At 45.8% G+C, this 19,281-nt stretch overlaps 1 protein-coding gene across 2 annotated transcripts in view; it reads left to right on the plus strand.

The window, feature by feature from the left end:
• Positions 1-5,317: 5,317 nt before the first annotated feature.
• LOC129327388 (calmodulin-regulated spectrin-associated protein 3-like) overlaps positions 5,318-19,281 on the plus strand; it is a 43,437-nt gene continuing 29,473 nt past the window's right edge. For both annotated transcript variants that reach the window (XM_054975995.1, XM_054975996.1), the window contains exon 1: positions 5,318-5,579. In XM_054975995.1, coding sequence (XP_054831970.1) covers positions 5,432-5,579 — 148 coding nt within the window. In that variant the 5' untranslated portion in view covers positions 5,318-5,431. The remainder of the gene's footprint in view (positions 5,580-19,281) is intronic.

The following is a 19,281-nucleotide window of genomic DNA, read 5'->3' on the forward strand; positions in this document are numbered from 1 at the left end:
ACAGATACTGAAGCAAAACAATCAATTCTAGGACTGTCTCATCCCCTCTATGATTTCTCAGGGACTTAAGCAGGCTGCTTGCTTCCATCCCTTTTGCTGATGTTCAGCATCTGTAAACATGCCATTGCTTCTGGAACAATTTTCACTTCTTATTAGGTTGGTTTTTACTATATTTCCTGTATACCTGAATAGATATCCAATTATGTAAAGCCCCCCCTTGTCAGCAGGTGGACTGGTTTGGCTGCTCTCCTCATTTACGTAGAGACCAGTCAGTCCAAAGCATAGTTACACCCTTCAAAGACCACTGACTTCAGTTAGAAGAATGTAACTCTGCTTAGGACTATGTTGTTAGAGATGGCGATATTAAGCAAATCTATGGAGGCGCGATCCATTAATGGCTGTTAGCCATGACAACTAAGTGGAATCCCTGTGCTCTGAGTTAGAACCCTGATCATATCCCACAGGTCTTTTTTAAGCTCTTGTGTAAAAGACGTGAATTATTCTGCACTTTAGCAATCTATATAAACAAGTAATTTAGTGATTATCCAGAAAATTAGAATCCATTTCCTTTAAAATTCAATCAAAAGCTGATCTTTTCCTCCTCAGTTTTTGGGGATTGCAAGCCTGCTAGAAGCTAAATACCACTGGCCAAATTCCAGATTCATCAGCATGGTCTACTAACCCATTGGTTTAAATTCAACTGGATTGCCTGAGTGTCTATGATGATGCACAGCTAGGGTTGCCAACTGTGGCATGGGAAATTCCTGGACATTTAAGGGCAACGCAGAGTCTGTGGAAGGGAGGGAGCTCAGCAGGGTTGCAATGCCAAAGATTCTGCCATTTTCTCCTGGGAACAGATCTCTGCAGTCTTCTTGAGATTACTTGTAATTTTAGGAGTCCTCCATGGTGGATAATCTTATGCACAGCTGGAAATTAGTGCAATCAAGGGAATGTTTCCAAGTAAATGTGCTTAAAGATATACATAACTTGCAGTGCAATCCTAAACAGAGTAGCACCCTTCTAGATAGTAACTCTGCTTAGGACTGCACTGTTAAAAAGCCCAGGTCCAACTGACCGCTGCAATGCAAGATCACTGGAAATAAACTTAAGTCTTAAATTTCTGCTTAAATTCAGTGGTCTCTTTATACTCAATTTTAACATGGCAAAACCATACATTCAAAATTATTGGCTTGAATTCAGTGTCGTTAGAGAGCAGTGATTTCCACCACTTCCTTCTTCCTGCTGCAGCCCATTGAGCTCCTTGAAATTTTGTTTTGAGGAAGGGGCCAATAGACTTTTAGGAACTGCATAGTGGAGATCTGTAGTGGGAAGAGGGAGTAAGCAGAAATTACCACCCTCGTTTAAGAAGATTTAAGTACTCTTCCATTTTTGGAATGTGGTTGGATCTAGGCCAGTATCAAAGATGAGGACTCCAAAGGATCAAATGTGGTGGTGGTTTGGTGGGGGGGAGATAGTGTGCTTAATCTTTGTGTCTCCATAGAGCTGGAAGTATGAGGTTTCATATCCACAGTAATTTCAGAATTGCCTATTTCTTGGGACCATTTATTGAACAGTTTGTTTTTTGGACTCTGACATATGGAAAGTCCTATAAAATAAAGACATCTGGAAAACATGCCTTCGGTCCCAAATGGGAAACAAACCCACCTAATGGAAACGTGGTAGGTCTCAAAATACATTCTCAATTTTTAAAACATCTGATAGCAGAGGATGTTTATCCTGTGGTGAACAGGGTGGGTTGGTAGGCCTCACAGTGCTCCAGGCATTGGGTGGGTTAAGGGGAGGGACAGAAAAGAAGGTGTGCCATGGGCGTTTTCTTAGAATATGTGTGTGTGCGATGTCCGAACTGAATTTGAAAAACCCTAAAATCTATGAACATGTACATACAAGCAGGTAAAGCAATCCTGAAAATATTATCAGCCTCTCCTCCTTCCCAGTACTTGTGACCCAAGAGAATCTGATGGTTACTTCTCCCACTTGGCTAGTACAAAGGGAATCGACACATTAAATGCAAAAGTTGCTTCTTAGGAAGTTTTAACGGTCTTTAAAGTATCAACGAGTTTTCAAAGCATCAGTTGCTTATGCTCTCAGTTACACTCCCCAGCATAGGTAATACAGACCTGCATGGAAGCCTGACCTCCTCATAGGTCAGTAATGGCCATTTGATCCTTCTGCACAGACTCAGATGCAACAATCATTATTACTGTATATGTTCCAGGGTTGGGCCGTGGTATTGATGACCGATGCTGTGGAATGAAGATCTGTTTTTAGTGATTTCTCAGTTTCTTTTCATAATTTATACTTTTCCTACATGGAAAGCACTGGTTTTGTGCAGGAAATAAAATGCAGGCTTCGCAGTGACATTCACATGCATTTTGTTGTATATACACATAGCGTGCATGTGCAGTTTACCACAGCTTCCTCCCATATGTCAATAACATAAGTATGTGCAGGTGCAATCAGTACATGTAATAACGTAAACATTATTTCCAAAGCAGAACAATATAATGTAGCATATAAAGCAGCCTTATAACAGAACTTTCATAGTATCCTTTCCCCATGGCAATGGATGAGAGGTAATCTGTAATCTTACGTTCACTTATTTGGGAGTAAATCCCACTGAATGCAGCAGAAGTTTCTTATGAGTAACAAGAATAGGACTGGGCTGCAAAAACTTCATGCCTTCATCTTTACTATGTTTTCCGAGGCCAAAAGGGCTGTGGGTCCTTTTTCATTGTTCGATCTGGTATTACACAGAAAAATAAAAATATACACCAGGCATTCCAACAACTACTAAATGCCTTATTTTAGTTTAGTTATTCAAAAATAATATTGTAATATATTAGTGGATGCTAAGTACACTTCTTTCTGACAGGCCCAGTGTTCCCTACTCAGAAATGATGACACAGAATGCTACAGAATAGGCCGTGCAAACGCATAATTTCCGCACACGGAGGCAATGGGAATTTTCTCTCAAATCCCATTTTATTTGTTATTTATAGTCTCACTTTCCCACTGAGACTAAAGGCAGATTACACAGTAAGTCAATACAATCAATGGCTGGTACATCCAATTAAAAATACAATGGGGTATGGATTGCAGAAATTTAAAAAAATCAAATACAGATATGAAGCATTGCAGAAACAAAACATAAGTAATTTGACATGAACATACTAAATGGTGCGAAAACTCCCAGTAGGAGCACATCTACACCAACAGATAGCACAGTAGTATTGTCTACAGGTTCAAAGTCATCTGTCTGATTTGAAGACGATGATGCCACATACATAGTCTTCCAAATCCCAAATTATTAAGCTATTAATCAACTTAAAATATTTTTATGCCACCTTTCCCCCAAATAGGGTCCACAAGGCAGCAAATATCAAGGCATTATGGGCTTTAAAAACATTAAAACAGCGCGTGCGCACGCACACGCACACGCACACGCACACACACACACCCCAACATAGAAACAAACACAACCAGGCAGGAGGGCCAGTAAGTGTTCACTGGGGGTAAGCCAAACAAAACAGAAAAGTCTTGACCTGCTGGCAGAAAACAAGGACAGGGGGGGACAGAGGGGAGTATGAAAATTTTGGTGTCTCAACAAAGGCAGCCCTTTCTCAGGTTACTACATGTTTGGCCTCAGATGGAACTAGAAGCAAGGCCTTTGAAGATGACTGGAGTTGAAGGGTAGGTTCATATAGGAGAAGGAAGTTCTTAAAGTATGCTAGCCCCAAGCCATATAGGGCTTTAAAGATCAGTATCAGCACCTTGAACTGGGCCCAGAAGCAAATTGGGAGCCAGTGTGGATGGAGTAAGACTGAAGTGACATGGTCCTTGCAACCCACTCCAGTCAACAGTCTCACCACAGCATTCTGTACCTATTGCAGCTTCCAGACACTCTTCAAGGGCAGCCCCATGCAGAGCACATTGCAGCAATCTAATCTATATGTTATCAGGGCATGCACCACAGCTACAAGATCTTTCTGGTACAGGGAGGGCTGTAGCTGGCTCAGCAGCCACAACTGGTGAAAGGTGCCCCAGGTCATCACTGCCACCTGTTTAACTGAGGTTTGTGTCTAGTAGCACTCCCAAACTACAAACCTCCATCCAGGACAGGAGAAAGCCCCAGTTCTGGGTTCAAACCTTCCCACCCTACCACTAGCAACTTCATTTTGACAGTAATATGAACGTAAGAGGGTCAGACCACTGTACTATCTAGCTTAGCATCTTATTTCCAACAGTGCCTAGCCCATTGCTTCTGGGAGGCCCAGTAGGAGATAATGAAGCTGTACAGGCTCAGCTCTGCTGCATTTTACACATTTCCTCCATCGTCTGCTTTATACGAATCCGAAGGACCGGGTTTGTCGCAGCTATACAGTCATGTCTGAGCTAGGAGCCATCACCACCACATCTGGTGGAAGCATCTGTGAATTCTGCATTGCGTGCAGTACTTTCTTTTGTTTGTCTCCGAATCTGCTGCCAACCCCTTCATTGGGTAACCCTTAAATGTAATATGGGGGGGGGTATCTACTTCCCCCCGCACTGTCTAGTATTTACGTCTCTCCTCCTCATTTTTTTCCTGACCTCAAAAAGCCGCAGGCATTTCAGTTGCCCCTCTTAAGGAAGGTGCTCGAGCGGCGTGACTCTCGTGGCTGTTCTTTTCTAGTGGATATGCTCGTTAGGAAAACCGAAGGAACCACAATTCTGTTCCAAAGCGTCCCTAGAAGCGGGACAGGAAGGGCGCAAAACCTTGAGTAAAATAATGAGTAAGCCTAGGCGGGGGCGCTACAGGGGCATCTCGGCCTCTCCTCCCGCCCCCGCCCAGGGTGGGTCCTGCCTAGCCTACCAACATGGTGGAGGTGTGCCTGGAAAGAGCGAGCGAGCACGCGCGCGCTTGCTCCAGCCCGGGCTGCGGCTCCTTTGTGTCTCTCTCCGGAGAAAGGGCTGGGGCGGTCGCCTCCAGTCTGTGCAGTGAGGGAGGAGGAGCGGGGGAGGGAATCCCAGGCTCAGCTTTGCCTCCCGTTGCCGCTCGTGTCTCCCCGCGCGTAATGAATAGATGAGCGCTTCTAAGCTCCCCCCACAAGCGCGGGGCCGGCTTGCTGCAGAGCGCGCACGCGCCCGGCCAACCCACTCTGAGCTGCGGCTCTCGTCCCCCGCCGCCTCGCTTTCTCCCGGGGCAATTACCTGTCGGCAAGCCCCGCCTCCGCCTTGATTGACGGCCGGGATCACGTGGGCACGGGAGGGAGAGGACGGCGGGGCGGGCGCTTGCACCTGGAGCTGGCGGGAGGGGAAGGCGACGGCGGCCGGGGATGCGCTCGGCTCGTGCCGTCGCTGCTCGCGCCACTCCGGTCTCCGCAGCCGCCCCTGAGCCAGGCCGAAACCAGCTTCAGACCCCGGTGGGGGGGCCATGGTGGCCGCCGCGCCCGCTGCAGCCGCGGCCATGAGGAAGAGCTTCCTGGTGCCCGAGATCAAGCCCTTGGATCAGTATGATTTCCCTCGGGCGCGCAGCGCTGCCAGCCTGGCTTGGGTGCTCGCTAAGGGCTACGGGGGTGCAGGTACCAATGGAACCGCTGGCGGGGGTGGGTGAGGCTGGCTGGCGTGCTGTGCTGTGGGCAGAGACCGGAGCCCTATTGATTTCTCTTCCTGATTTGTTATAGGAGGGGCGTGAGGAGAGGCTGTGATTTTCCCCCCGTCGGGGCGCTGTTGCGACCGGATCGCGCTCTAGCGGGTTGTAAGCTCCCTGGGCTTCGCTTTAGAGCTGCATTCTTTTCTCTGTCTCCCCCCCCCCCCAATCTCTCTGGAGAAGGCTGGCATCATACATTCCCCTCCCCCATCGCGGTCGGCTACCAGGGCTGCCCTACCTGCTGGCAGTCGGCGACAATGGCGGGGGGGGGGGCTGCCTTGGTAAACCCTCCTGTTCTTCCCAGCCCGTCCTTAGAGCGGTAACAATGGGCTCGGCTAGGTCGCCGCCGTCTGGACCAGAAAGTCCGGGTGGGGCTGGCAGAGCCAGCTGGCGCTCATCTTTGTACCTTTCCTCCTAATGGGAGCCTCCTCGTAATTTTTAACCAAGCAGGTAGAAGGGTTTGCCCTGAGACTGTGAAGGAGCCTCTTTAATGGGGGCGGGGGGGGGGCTGCCATGATGGCACAGAGAGGGCATGCTGTGCTTTCTTAGTGCTCCCATATGTAAATCTTGCGCCCCTCATAATTCCATTTCCTCCCTTGCTCAGTAGGGCCTTTGTTAGGCTGCCGCTATCTTTCTGCGTGATTAGTGTTCTATTTTGTGAGATCAGAGGGCTTGACACACAACTTGCTGGGCAGCCTGATAACCTGCTGGCCTGTGAAGGCTGAGGGTGTCATTGTGACTGCACCTTGTTGGGTGTCCCTAGTAGTTACTGTGATGATACTGTTGGTGTTTACCTTTTATCCAGTGGCCTCTATGCAGGTGTCATATTCCTTGAGGGGAAACAGGGCCATCAGGAAAGAGCACATCCCCGGCCATAAGAGCCTCTCTTTTCTTTATTGCTAGGTCAGGCTGTGGCTGCTTTAAGGAGAAAAAAGAGAGGGATGAAGTAATTAACACTGCCTGGGATGCCACGTGCTTAATCTTTAGGCCTTGCCATAGCAGTACAGGGTGTCCAGGTAGGCTCTAAGCAGAAGCTAGTTTGTAATTTTAGTGCGGTCCCATCCAGATCCCTGAAATGCCAGGCCCAGCACTGTGCTCCTGGGCAATCCTGGCTCCAGTTGCTGCTCTTTGTGCTAGGCCTGAAATTAATGTTCTGTGAGGATTTACGGATTGGCCTTGCTTCTAGGCATTGGGAGGAGTGCAAAGGGTTGGAAAAAAAGGCAGCAAAGAATCCCTGGTGAGGACAGCTCTTTTTGCTGGTGCTATACCAAAGGAGAGGTGACTTCATCACTGTTCTCTTGCTTTCACTAACCCAGATCTTGTTTCTCCCCCCTAGATTTGAACTTCTAGTGGTGATCTTTTATAGCCCTTCCTGCTGCTGAAAGGGCAATAGCCCATATACTTTGTATTCTTAAGTATCATGCTTCCATACAAATTGTCCATATTTGTTTGAAGTGGTCTCTTCTTAGGATTGCACTGTTTCTCTGTGAGGTAATTTTTGTGTGTACTCTAGAGCCCTAGCCTGGCAGTGTTGCTGAAATATTTGGAGCTCCATGTTGCCAGCACACCTGCAGCTGGGAGACTGAGTTTGTTAGTTAGAGGCAACAGGCTTCCACCCAGGGGGCTGGGGGTGGATGTTCCTCTGAGGCTGTTGACCTGGAAGTAATGCAGTAGGGTTTGAAGCCTGCTGGGATGCAAGCCAGCTCGAGAGCTTGGAACAGGGGAAAGACTTTGTGAGGCTGTGGCACAAATAATAACTGTCTCTCCCCTCACCCATGTTTGGCTGTAAGAGCTTTGCTGCCCAAAAGCTGTTCCCCCTAACTGATGAAATGTGACTTCCCTAGGAGTGAGGAACAAGAGCCATCCCATGAAGAAACTTGAAAGGGAAAGAGTAGTGGTTGGCATTGAAGTGCCATGTGTGTATTTTGTGTGTGCTCTCACAGGAGTGTCACTGGGTGACCAGCTCTTAAGCTGGCGTTAATGTAAATACATGATCTGGTCAAACCCCAAGCAAGAACAGGTTCCCCTTGTCCCTGCCCTTCCTTGTCATATTAGTGACACACAAACAGTACATTGTGGTGAAGGGAGAGAGACTTGTCATTTGACTTGGATGGAGGCCAGATCACTCTTGCTGAGCCAGTGCTGGGTTCAAAGTCCAGCGGTGTGGCTGACGAACCTGGGAGGATTTGTACTATTTTCTGTGACTTGCAGAAGTTTCAGGTTAGAGACTTGAGGGCATTTTCAGCATGCAGGCCAAGCTGTTTCTTCACCCGACACCTGCTACTTCATACCAGGAGCTGTTAGCAGCTCTCAGGATAAGCTAGGGTGATGGGGGCAGCTCTCAGTAGGTCTCCAGGCAGGAGTTTTACGCAATGCATGGTGACCTAAAGGATAGGTAATTTAAGTCAGTGTGAATGTGAAATGCCAACAAGCTTAATATCTACCAAATTACTTAATTTACAGTTGAGGGGTCCTCCTTGCACCCTCTTCAGACTACTCTTCCCCCTTATTGTCTAGCCAGCTTGCTGTGGTGCCTGAAGTCTAGTAAACTGGCTTTGCTTTGCTTCAGTTGCCATTTTGAGCTGCTGTAGCAACCCAACAGATGCCAAGGTGCACTGCTCTTGTTATCCAATGGGGCTTGTTCCATCTGATGTCCAGTTCCTGGCTGAGGGCATGGTACTCTGTGGTGAGATCTCCTGGTACTATGGGAGCTGGAGGCCTTGGTGTTTGGTCAGGCATTGTTTTGGATTGCCTTAGGAATGTGAACTGTTGCAAGGTACTGTTTTGGTTGCCTTTAGAATTTTAGCTCCCTGTGATGCATCTCTGACTCCCTTTGATGTGAGGTGATGGTGGTCCGGCTTGGTAATTAAGGGGGAAGTTGCATTTTTCTTTGTTGTTTTCCCCAGGTATGCAGAACCCTCTTTGTGCTTGGCCATTTGCATAGATGTCGCTGTATACGGTGGGCCAATACTTCAGAATTACATATAATGAGGAAGTAATAATTATTCTTCTGTGGTTTAAGTGTTATGTGTTCATTGGCTGGAACATTAGAAGCCAGTTTGCTTCTTACTGAGCAATTGGATAGGCTGCTGCCTGTATTGTTCTTCCAGTAAGAGAGTAAAAAGGGCAAGATACCCTTTTTATCTCTGGAATATCCCCAGGGATGAGAGTCAGCTTTCCTAACTATGGGCACCAGTGCTATGTAGTGGATCCACTTGGCTTACCCAACCATCTTCTGGTGACTTACCCATAACTGGGTCAGGAACTGGCTAACCCTTAACAGGGTTTCTTTCCTGTCTGACACTGCTAATTGTTAGTAATTATGTGTTATGTGGTAGCACCTTGGAGTTGATTCTTTTGCAAGTTTGGATCTTCTGTGTTGGTTCACAAAGTGGAACAGCCTCTATCCTCAAGAGTTTGCAGCAAAGGGTGGGGCAGGAAGTGATGCAAGTGTTCCGCTGTCTTTTGTTTGATGTCTGACTGGACAGAACATTCTTGCTGCAATTGGGACCCATGGTGGTTGGACATTCCTACTCCTGGTGAATTACTGTTGTACTTGCCTCATCTTTGAGTGGATATTTGTCCTTGATTCCTAGTAGGAAGTGTTAGGCATGAACTGGGGAGTGCTGAGTTCAAATCCTTACTCAGCAATGACCGTCATGCGGTGGTCTCTGCTATGTTTCAGTTTATCCTGACTTGCAGGGCCGTTGTGACGATAAAACAAACTCCTTTGAAGAAGGGCAGAGTCTGAATGTCATCATGACTATTTCATCTTCCCTCCTATGTTTTCTACAAGTTAAGCAGATATATCTTCTTTCAGCCTTTCTGTATTTCATAATCTTTTTTGTGCTCTTCTGAATTTTGCTTTTGTAGAGTCCCTAGAAGGTAATATTAAAGATCAACCAGGCTAAGTAGAACACTTGCTGAGTATTTGGTAGCTTTCTTCCATTAGTGAATACTTTTTTTTTTACAATAGCTTCACACTGCTTAGATTTCTGCTTCTTGCTTAGATTTTTGAATCCATGTAAACCAAGATCAAAGTTAGTAATTATACGCCAGTGCTGACCCAGAGCTAGTTCAGGCACAGCTAGAGGCCATGAACAGAGACATAACATCTTTGGCTTCACCCAAAGTCACTACCCCCGCAGTTCAATGAGCCTCCAGTGAACACTGAGGAGTATATACATATATTGGACTAGAGTGAAAGCAACTTTTAAAATATGTAGCTGACATTTATTGTATTGCTTGCATTTCAGAGTTATGTTTTGTTGAGGTGTGAGCATTCTATCCTCTGTAGTGTCCTGAAGCTTTGCATCACCCAGAGCTGAGCACCACATCCAATTTTTTAAAAATGAAAAAACCTCTTAATTTGATGTTTGAGTATGGCTTTTGGAAGAATAATAGTTGCCTCATGATAGTGTCATCAGGTCTTCATTTCTCCCTCTCAAATGTATATCATACAGAAATGTGTCAGAAGTTTTAAGTAGCTTCAAATAGGCCAGCCTGTCAAAGAACAAGAATAAGTTGACTTACCGTGGTCTGATTTAACACATTCATGTTGGTTGCTAATAATCACCTTATTTTCTTCTAAGTGTTTACAGATTTTTCGTGACAGCTGCTTTGTTCTAATAATGTCTTATGAAGTAGAAGCTAGACCTGTAATTTCTTGAATTCTCCTATTTGTCCTGTTAAATATAGATGCAATGCCTGCCTTTTCTAGTTGATGGGAACCTTTCCTGTCTTGTGAGATTTCTCAAGGATGGTAGCTGGTGGTTTTGAGGTTTCTGCCTCTACTTCCTTTAGCACTTGTGGGCATAGTTTATTAGGGCATTGATAAAAATATTTAACTACCTCTTTTTTAACTTTATGGTTCCTTTTTCTTTTAATATCTGTTTGATATTATCTGGCAACCAGTGAAGCAAAAAAGAGCATGAAGCCATCAAATAATCCCTTTTGAAAAAGAAATCGAGAAAAAAAAATCTCTGCCCTACATTGCTGTGAAGTTGTATGGTTTCTCTTGTCCATCATGAAGCTGAATGTTCATCTCGGGGATCGAGTCCTGTATGCCTTGTTTTATCAGACTAAAGTGGCATGAACTGAATCTCCAACAAAGTGCTTTCCTAGTTGAACTGGTGCCAGGGTAGTTATTAGCGGGGATGTGCCTGATCTCAAAGAGATACCAAGATTGCTTTCAAGACTGTCTAATGGGTACGTAGGTCTGACACCTAAACCTTCCTTGGCTTTCCCTAGAACTGACCTGCATTCTCAGCTGTCTGTTGTATGATCTGTGGAGGAAGACTCTACTAGTCTTAACAGCACAATCCTATGGGGGTAAACTTAGAAGTCACTCCCATTGCATTCACTAGGGCTTACTCCCGGTAAGTGTGCATAGAATTGCACAGTAAGAACTGCACAAACCTCTAGCTGCCTTTGTATATACAAGTGCTAAAATTTGCCCTAAACATGTTGTCTAAACCTGTTTGAGTTCATTGTCATGGGTATAGGATAGACCCCCATTTTGGATTAGAGTAGAATGGCACTTGTTTGGTGTGGCAGGATGAAATATACTTAAAGAATGAGTTCAGTCTCCGTCTGGTCCAGTAGTCATGACTGTAGGTGTATACATATCACTGTGTGTCTTCACTGACTGGATTTAGAAAAAAAAACCCAAGCTGGAGATCTATAAGGAATTGTGAGAGGGGGAACGGTTGGGAAATTCTGCCCTGCAAAATTTCTGCATAGTTTTTTCTTGGCTCTTAGGAGTCTGAGCAGGCTGATTCCCTGCCCTCTCCCCTTTAATTGAGTGACAGCTGCTGGAGCATTTTTAGTCCTCCTCAAGCTGGTTTTTCCCTTTGATTTAAAAAGCTGTAATTTCCTGTATACTTGAAGAGTCCTCTGAGTAGGAAGAGGCTCCTGCTTGGCCTGGGGTGAGCTGTATTATGTTTCTTTCACCATCAACACAGGACCCATGCACTGTTGTTTATACTAATAAGCAGGATGTCAAATATCTGGTCAGCCTTGAGGTTACAACATTAGTTCCCATTAAGACAATGGTTTTCAATCTTTCTCAGACCCAGTGTCCATACGTCACATGGGTCTTTCTGTCATTTAGTGTTTACAAGCAGTAGTGCCCTTGTGCAACTAACAAGTGGGGTGCAACTCAGTCGTGGTGATGATCTTAAGGAGGCTCATTCTGACCAAAGAGGACTCTGTAGAAGCCTGGTCTGTTCCCTGATCTCTTTGATCATAGTGGACACTGTCAGGCCCACCTCAGTGCATAACACTGCATTATCCTGAATGTGGCTTAAAATTACCAATGCCTCTGTCAACCTGTTAGTGATTGCTTCATTGTCCTTGGTACCTGATCTTGCTTGTTCCCTGTATTGATTCTAACTACACACCCAGTCTTACCACGCCATTACTCTCTGGAAGGGGCTAGAGATCATTGATAGCAAAGAAGTTCTGAAGTAGCTGCAGCGGTAGAGAACTTCCATGTGGAAGGGAAGAGATTTGGAATTCTGGCCCATGGCAGGCCAGCTGGAGTTGAATGGGAAGGTTGTTGCCATTTCTTTGGGACTTGGCTTCAGTCTAGTTTAACTCGCTGCCGCCTGAGCATTCCCATACAGGCTGACGTGGTATGCTTTTAGTGGCTTCTTCTCTTGAATGGAAAATGCCTGAGTTTGTTTGTCTCCTGTGTGGACTACATCATGCCACAGTACTGAGATGGCATTAGAGCTTCTGTCAAGGGCCACACCATAGGTACAGCAGTCACTTCAGCAACTCTTCTTTTCTGTTGTTCAGGGAGGTGAGTGCTGCTCCACTGCTTTGTTTTTCTCTCCAGTCCAACTGCTTGACTACGTCTCTCACCTGTGATTTTTCCCAAACTTGTCTCTTCAATTAAGTCAAATCTCTTGCACTGTAAAACCCATGTTTCTTTTTCATGTTCCAAGTATCCAAGAGAAGAGCTTGATCTGGGTCCATCTGGCATGACATTTGTACAACAGCAACAGCCCACGGGATTGGCAGCCTACTCCTGTTCTGGATGATGGATCCTCAAGCAGGGAAACTCTCTCTCTTGCCCAAATTAGTAGCATTTTCTGCTAGCTCTAGTGTGTCTGTCAGTTTTCTCAAGCTGACTCTTCCTTAGTCCTTAGTCATATGGGCCTTGTCAACTCATACACATTGGCATTCTTTATGGAAATGTCCTTGATATTGTCCGTACTAATCTAACATGGTGTAATCCACCTTGAGTCTCAGTGAGAAAGGCGGGCTATAAATAAATAAATAAATAAAGGGAAAGGGAAAGAAAAGAAAAGAAAGTTGTAGTGGGGTAGACTACATGACTTCAGGCTGCAGACGAGGGGGCGGGTTGCAACTTTTCAAATTCAAGCAGAAAGCACATCATGGAAGGAGGTTCTATCCCAGCTCTTTCCTTTCTGGGGTAGTAGTTTTCTGCTTACAAGGAATGGGATATGTTTTAAATTATAGGCAAGCATTAAACATCTGAGCTTTTGCTTGCAGTCTGAAACAATACACTCTATTTTATCATCTTGGGACTCTTGCTGCATGTATAGGTTCAATCTCTGTATCTTTTATTGCCCTTTGACATAGTCCTGCATCATGTTGGGGGTCCGTAAAAACTCTTTCCTTTGATCTCTTTGGGCTGCTTTGGCTCTCTTTCTTGTTGCTCATCAGGCCACATATCTATGTCCTCTGGTATGTTATGATTGAGAGTGACCATGCTGCTCGCCCCTTCCCCGTTTTGGCAGTTTTAGAGAGCAAGCCCAAGTTTGTTTGCTCCCATGTAACAGCAGCTTCCACTTTCCCTCACTTCCCTGATGTGTTGCGTCTTGCTTTTGATGCTGTGCTTTGCTTTTCTATGTTTGCTTGTTAAGCATATTCTTCCTGACATGCAGCAGCTCTGCCTGAAGTGCAGGATTATTGGACATCAAGGCTCCCTTCACCTGGGTTGTGGTCTGTGTTAGAAGAAGCAGCCTGTAGATGGGAAATAGAATCCAGGTTGCAGACTTGAGTGACAGTGATAAGAAAATTGGCTAACGTCATTTCAGGCTACTGTATGTACATCCCGGGGCCTTTGCAACATGTCAGTATCTGTTGTCTCTGTGGGTGCCTCCCTGTGTTGGATACCGGTTCTGCCTTAGCCCCTCTGGCTCCTGCACAGTCCCTGGGATGCACTTGTTGCATGTGCTTGCACAGACTTCTGTGCTTTCATGCTGCAGGAGGACAGGGTTACTGAAGAGTATGGGTGTTAGCAACCAGCAGAGAAGTTGTTGCTTTGCATATGGTGGTGGTGGGAGTAGAGGAGCCTTCCTTAGCTGATTCTCTTTTGGGTCATACTTTCTGGGAAGGGTGGGCAAAGCAGAGTGCTGTGAAGCATCAGAAGGGATTTTTTTTTTTTACCTCTGATGTATACTACCTCCCTGTGTTCCTATAATCATTAACTCATGTTAGAATCACCTCTCTGCACTTTGGGGGCATTTTCTAGTGATCCCTTGACATGGTTTAAGAAATGTTCAAAAGATTTGAAAGACCCATTGCTAGTGTTGCATAAAACTTCCATGATTTTCCTGAACGTAAGAAACGATAGCCCAGCCTACTGACCCTTTCTATCACAGGAAAAGAATCGAGGGTTCTGATGCAGGGGAGGTGTGAATAGGAGCACAGCAAGAGCTGGATGGAGTAAGAAATCCTGCTCTCTTCCCCAATGCCATTTCCCTGTTCCAAATCCCAGGTGGCTTTGCCCCCTTGTGAGGTTGTAAATACAAGTTTCAGAGGAGTTAGCCGTGTTAGTCTGTAGTTGCAAAATAGTAAAAAGTCTAGTAGCACCTTTAAGACTAACTAACTTTATCAAAGCATAAGCTTTCGAGAACCACAGCTCTCTTGGTCAGATGCACCTGACCAAGAGAGTTGTGGTTCTCGAAAGCTTATGCCTTGATAAAGTTGGTTAGTCTTAAAGGAGCTACTGGACTTTTTACTAAATGCAAGTTTGTGAGGGCCGGTTTGTCTTCAAGAGTCACAGATGGAACAACGTGGAGCAGGGAGACACTGGGACAGAAAGGATTAAATGCACAGGTGCACATACTACTTCTCTGTTCCTGCTTGCCTTCCTGAGAAGTGGCTTTTCTTGCTTTTCTTAAGATTGGGTGGTTAGACTGCTGTTACATGTTTGAAGATAACAGGTAGTTTGAGCCTGACTAAAAGATGTGTGATGTTCCGAGTTTTTCCAAAACCTGCTTACATGTTCTTACTGCTCTGTCTTCATTCATGTCTCCCCACCCCCTAAGATAGCATATGTTGATTAAAATGAGAACTCCATATTTTAAATGTTCCTCAGAATAGAGGGAAACTTCCCATTTGCTTTAAGCAAAACTGTTGTAAATTATCTCAACTCATCTGGGTTGCTAAGTGTTGAAATGTCTCTCTAAACGTACTTTGCAGTTGTGATATGAGAGCAACATCTGGAGGGTTATTAAGTGGGCTGGGGCTAGGAACAGGAACAAAACTGCGTTTTCCAGTCCTGGGAGTACAGTCTTCTCTTCAAAACATGCTGAGGTGGTTCTTTAAAAGGGGTTCCCCTTGCACTGCGATCATGAGATGTTCTGAAGGTATTGGCTAGCTAGATACTGATGATCATGTTGATAAGCTGCATTTCCCTACAAATTGTGGGCTCCGTTTACAATCATAAAGTTCTCTGCCTCTGATTCAGTCACTGTCATTGTCTCAAGAAGAGTGCAGAGTCAGTGTGGTATAGTGATTAGCATGCTGGGCTAGACACCCATGTTCAAATTCCAGATCAGCTGACTGGGTCACCTTTGACTAGTCTCATATAGAGATGGGCACGAACCAAAATTCATGACGAACCAGGTTGGTTCATGGTTCGTGAACCAGCGGTTCATCAGATCCCATTTTTGATGAACCGCCACAAACTTTAGGCTGGTTCGTTTTTTGGTTTGTCACTGCAGACAGCCTGGTGCCACTCAATCAGTTTCCTAGGCAATGGGATGGACTTCCTGCAGACCTTCTGCTGGCCCAGAAGTGACCTCCTGCTGGCCTGGAAGTAACAGTTTTCTGACCTGGATGTGACATTTTCGCGAACCAAACGAACAGGTTCACGAACCAGGGGGGCAGGATCGTGAAAGTTTGTAGTTCTTGGTTTGTGAAATTTAACGAACCACAAACCACATGGTTCTTTTTTTCCGGTTCGTGCCCGTCTCTAGTCTCATACTCTCAGTCTAATCTACCTCACAGAGTTGTTGTGAGGATAAAATGTGGGATGGAAGAATGCTACCTTGAATTCCTTGGAGGAAGGGTGGGATAAAGGTAATCCTGGTCATTTGGGCTGCTGTCTAATATGTCAATCAAGTTACATGTCACTCTGGGATGCTGTCTGGCATCATACTTGTTGTTCATTATGTGTTAAGTCTCCTGCCTGCTGGTTGGGAGCATGGGAGGATTGTTTCCTTGGACATTAATGGTTGGGGAAGCTCAATTTGTGGTACCTGTCCTCTTATGGTTATTTATTTACTTGCTTTTAGGTAAAGGTCCATGTGATAAAGTGACTTCCTGTCGTGAGAGCAGTGCAACTTCTCAGCATCGTATTTTGGTTTTGGTCTAATATGATAGTAAAGCCGGCATGTGGGGCTGGTGAGAACTGGTAGCTCTGCATCTTCTGAAATATAAAGCTGTGGCTCACAGTTCCCTCAAATGTGCTTGGGTAGACCTTAGGTATTGTAACTTATTCTCTAGAGTGTTCACCACCCCAGAATTCTCAATGTAACCCACATTCTTAGGTCTTTTCCATTCTTGCTCCTCATATTTGTTGTGGCTTAGTAGCTCATAGGGAATTGATGCTGAACCCACTCATCTATCACTGACATTCTCCTTGATTTGCGCTCAGGGAGGAACATTTCTTTATCCCACAAGCGGAAAGTTTGTTCATTCTGCATCGCAATTATGCTCCTCTCATCTGACATTAGTTTATCTAGCTACATGGCCAGTGCATACACCTGTTTCTTTTGCTGTGGATAGTGTTGAGGGGAGCACAACAGATTTGCTCATGGCACATATGCCATTTCACAGGAGAGCCTCCAAACAACTGTGGCTCTGTTTTGTAAATCATTTGGTATTTTGGATAATCCAGCAGGTTAAAGGAGAGACACCCAATGTGCAACTTGCCTCTTTCATTTAGGGGCTCTGAGTGCTGTGTGGGGGAGAGATTTTTTTAAAAAAACTGAAATTGGCTACCTCACCACATCACTTCTGGGGGAAAAAACCCAGAAGTGACATGGAGTGGCTTTCCAGCAATTCCTAGAGCTACCCTATATCACTTCTGAGTTTTCCCCAGAATTGATGTACTGGCACAGCTGACTCCCTTCGTGTCTCTGCCCTCAACTCTCCTGCTGGTTGGTAGGCACATCCTGGCAATTCTAATTGCAAGACAGTTTTACCATAACGTCATTCCATTGCTACAACTACCTGTCATTCACATAATGGTCTCCTCCTCCCTCCTTGCCCAGGAGAGGTCTATCTGAGCCTTTTTTTTTTTTTGGTGTTGTGTAGCTTTTGGATCTGGGTGCAAGTCACCAAAAACAATCCCCCTTCCTTGTGGTGATCTTGAATCCGTCATGGAGGAAGAGGAGAGGATTGTCTATGTTTGCTGTAAAGAAACCCTCTTGGAGATAACCAGACATTTCTTGAGGACTGTGGAGACCAAGCTGAGCAACGTGTGCGTGCTTGGGATGCTTTCTCTTGCAAAGACAGGACAAGGCCTTGACAATTCCCTACTAGTATCATGCACTTTCCTCTTGTTCCTTCTTAGATAAAGAGCTCTGCCTGCCAGCAGGATTAGTTCCCTGAGCCAGCCTATATTGGACACGTTTCCTCTGCTGGCTTCCAGAAAAGAGTAGGTGGAAGAAGAAAGGTGTAGGTGTTTCTCAGGCTGGTGTGTGTTTGGACTTTCTCACTGCTACTCTTACACTGCTGCTTGGCATACTGTGAGAGGCTCCTTCCCTAAACAAAAGTAATACATGTGTGAGGATGGGTAAGGGAGGCTGACTTGATCATTTTTGGAGCTGTGTTGCTTGTTTACTATATTAGGCGTGTCTCTGTGTAGGGCAAACGGCCCATCTTCACTGCAGTTGAGCAAAAGAGAGTGTGCCTAAGGAGTAGTTGCCTTGCTGGTCCTTGGGAAGGATTGGTACAGGCACTGTCATGGGACAGGAAGCCATGTTTGTTGCATTTAGCCATTAGTCTTTGCCTTGGCCTGTTTGCATTCCTTTATAGTTCTGTGCTGCTTGAGGCAAGTTCTACTTTGTTTGCCATATGAGGTGTCTGAGCTTTCTCCTTGGTGGTGATCTCAGTGGGGAGAGGCATGTGCCTCTCAGTGGGGAGAGGTAACATGTGCCCCCCCCTGCCCTGACTGAAGCCATGCTTGGGCAGGGGGGCGGGGAGCACCTGCTGCATTCACAACCTAAGCACTTCTGTTCAAGATGCCTGTGTCTCCTTTCCAAACAAGCTGTTCCCCGTGTTGGATGCCCTGAGTCCTTGGGGTGGGTGTGATGGGCTCTCTGCCAGATGGATGGAGGGATTTGTTTATTTGGGCTCTCAGCCATGGGGCGGGCAGAAGCCGGGGTTGGAGCCACAAGTCTGGTCTCGTGCAGATGTGGCTGTGATCAGGTGATGCTGAATCAGCTGGTAAAGCTGTTCCACCTGTTCCCTTTGCTCGCTTGCTTTCTCAGGAATGTCCTGGCCCTCCCAGCCTACTTACTGGCAGGAGCTGACACGTAGAGCTTAAGTCTCGTGGCCTGGCCTCTTGAGGAAACAGCCAGTAGAGCGCGTGCGTGTTGGCTCCGGTGTTATCTTGCTGTCGGAGAGGACACAAGAGGCTAGTATGAATTGTTTGCTTTCTCTACACCTGCCAGTTGCAGCCCCGGGTGTTGAAGGCCCTGAGCTGAGTTAGCAGTTCCTGTTCTCAAGTAAGCAAAGGGATGCCTGTGTTGCAACCATGTCTTCTTAAGCTTATTGGAAGCTTTGTCCTAAACTCCCACTATACACCATTCTTTTTCTATAGCAAAGGAGGTACAAGGAGTACAGGTTTTGGCAAAACAAATGTATAATCTCAAACTGGCTTGCCTGAGGTATGGAGAAAGGGAGGAAATTATGGTCACCTGACCCAGCCAGTTACCAGCAACTGCTTGAAGTATCTGCCCCTCCCTTTTCCAAGTAGGATTTCAAGCAAGGCTTGCCTGAGGCATGAGCATTGGTGTGGGCCGAAGGGGAAGAGCCAAACCACTCTTGGCTTGAGGCTCACCGCCTGTGGCCTTCTGCCTTTGCTGCCCTAGACTCTGAAGGCAACTTTCATTTGAGAAGAGGTGTCTGAAATCACCACAGTCAGTGCTTTGAATCAGAAGCTTTGTAATCCTTTCCTGGATTAATTACTCAGAGGCCCTCTGCTCACTGTTTTGGGGGCTCCTGTACTTAGGAAACATTTTTTTGTTATTTTGTACAGGTAGAACTGAAATGTTCATTTTTCAAAGGTGTGTGTCTACCGACCTGTATTTAGATAAATATAAAATTAGGAGTGAGAGGAGTTACAAAAGTATCCACATGGTTTG

Source organism: Eublepharis macularius, chromosome 4 (assembly GCF_028583425.1).
Source record: "Eublepharis macularius isolate TG4126 chromosome 4, MPM_Emac_v1.0, whole genome shotgun sequence".
NCBI lineage: Eukaryota > Metazoa > Chordata > Lepidosauria > Squamata > Eublepharidae > Eublepharis > Eublepharis macularius.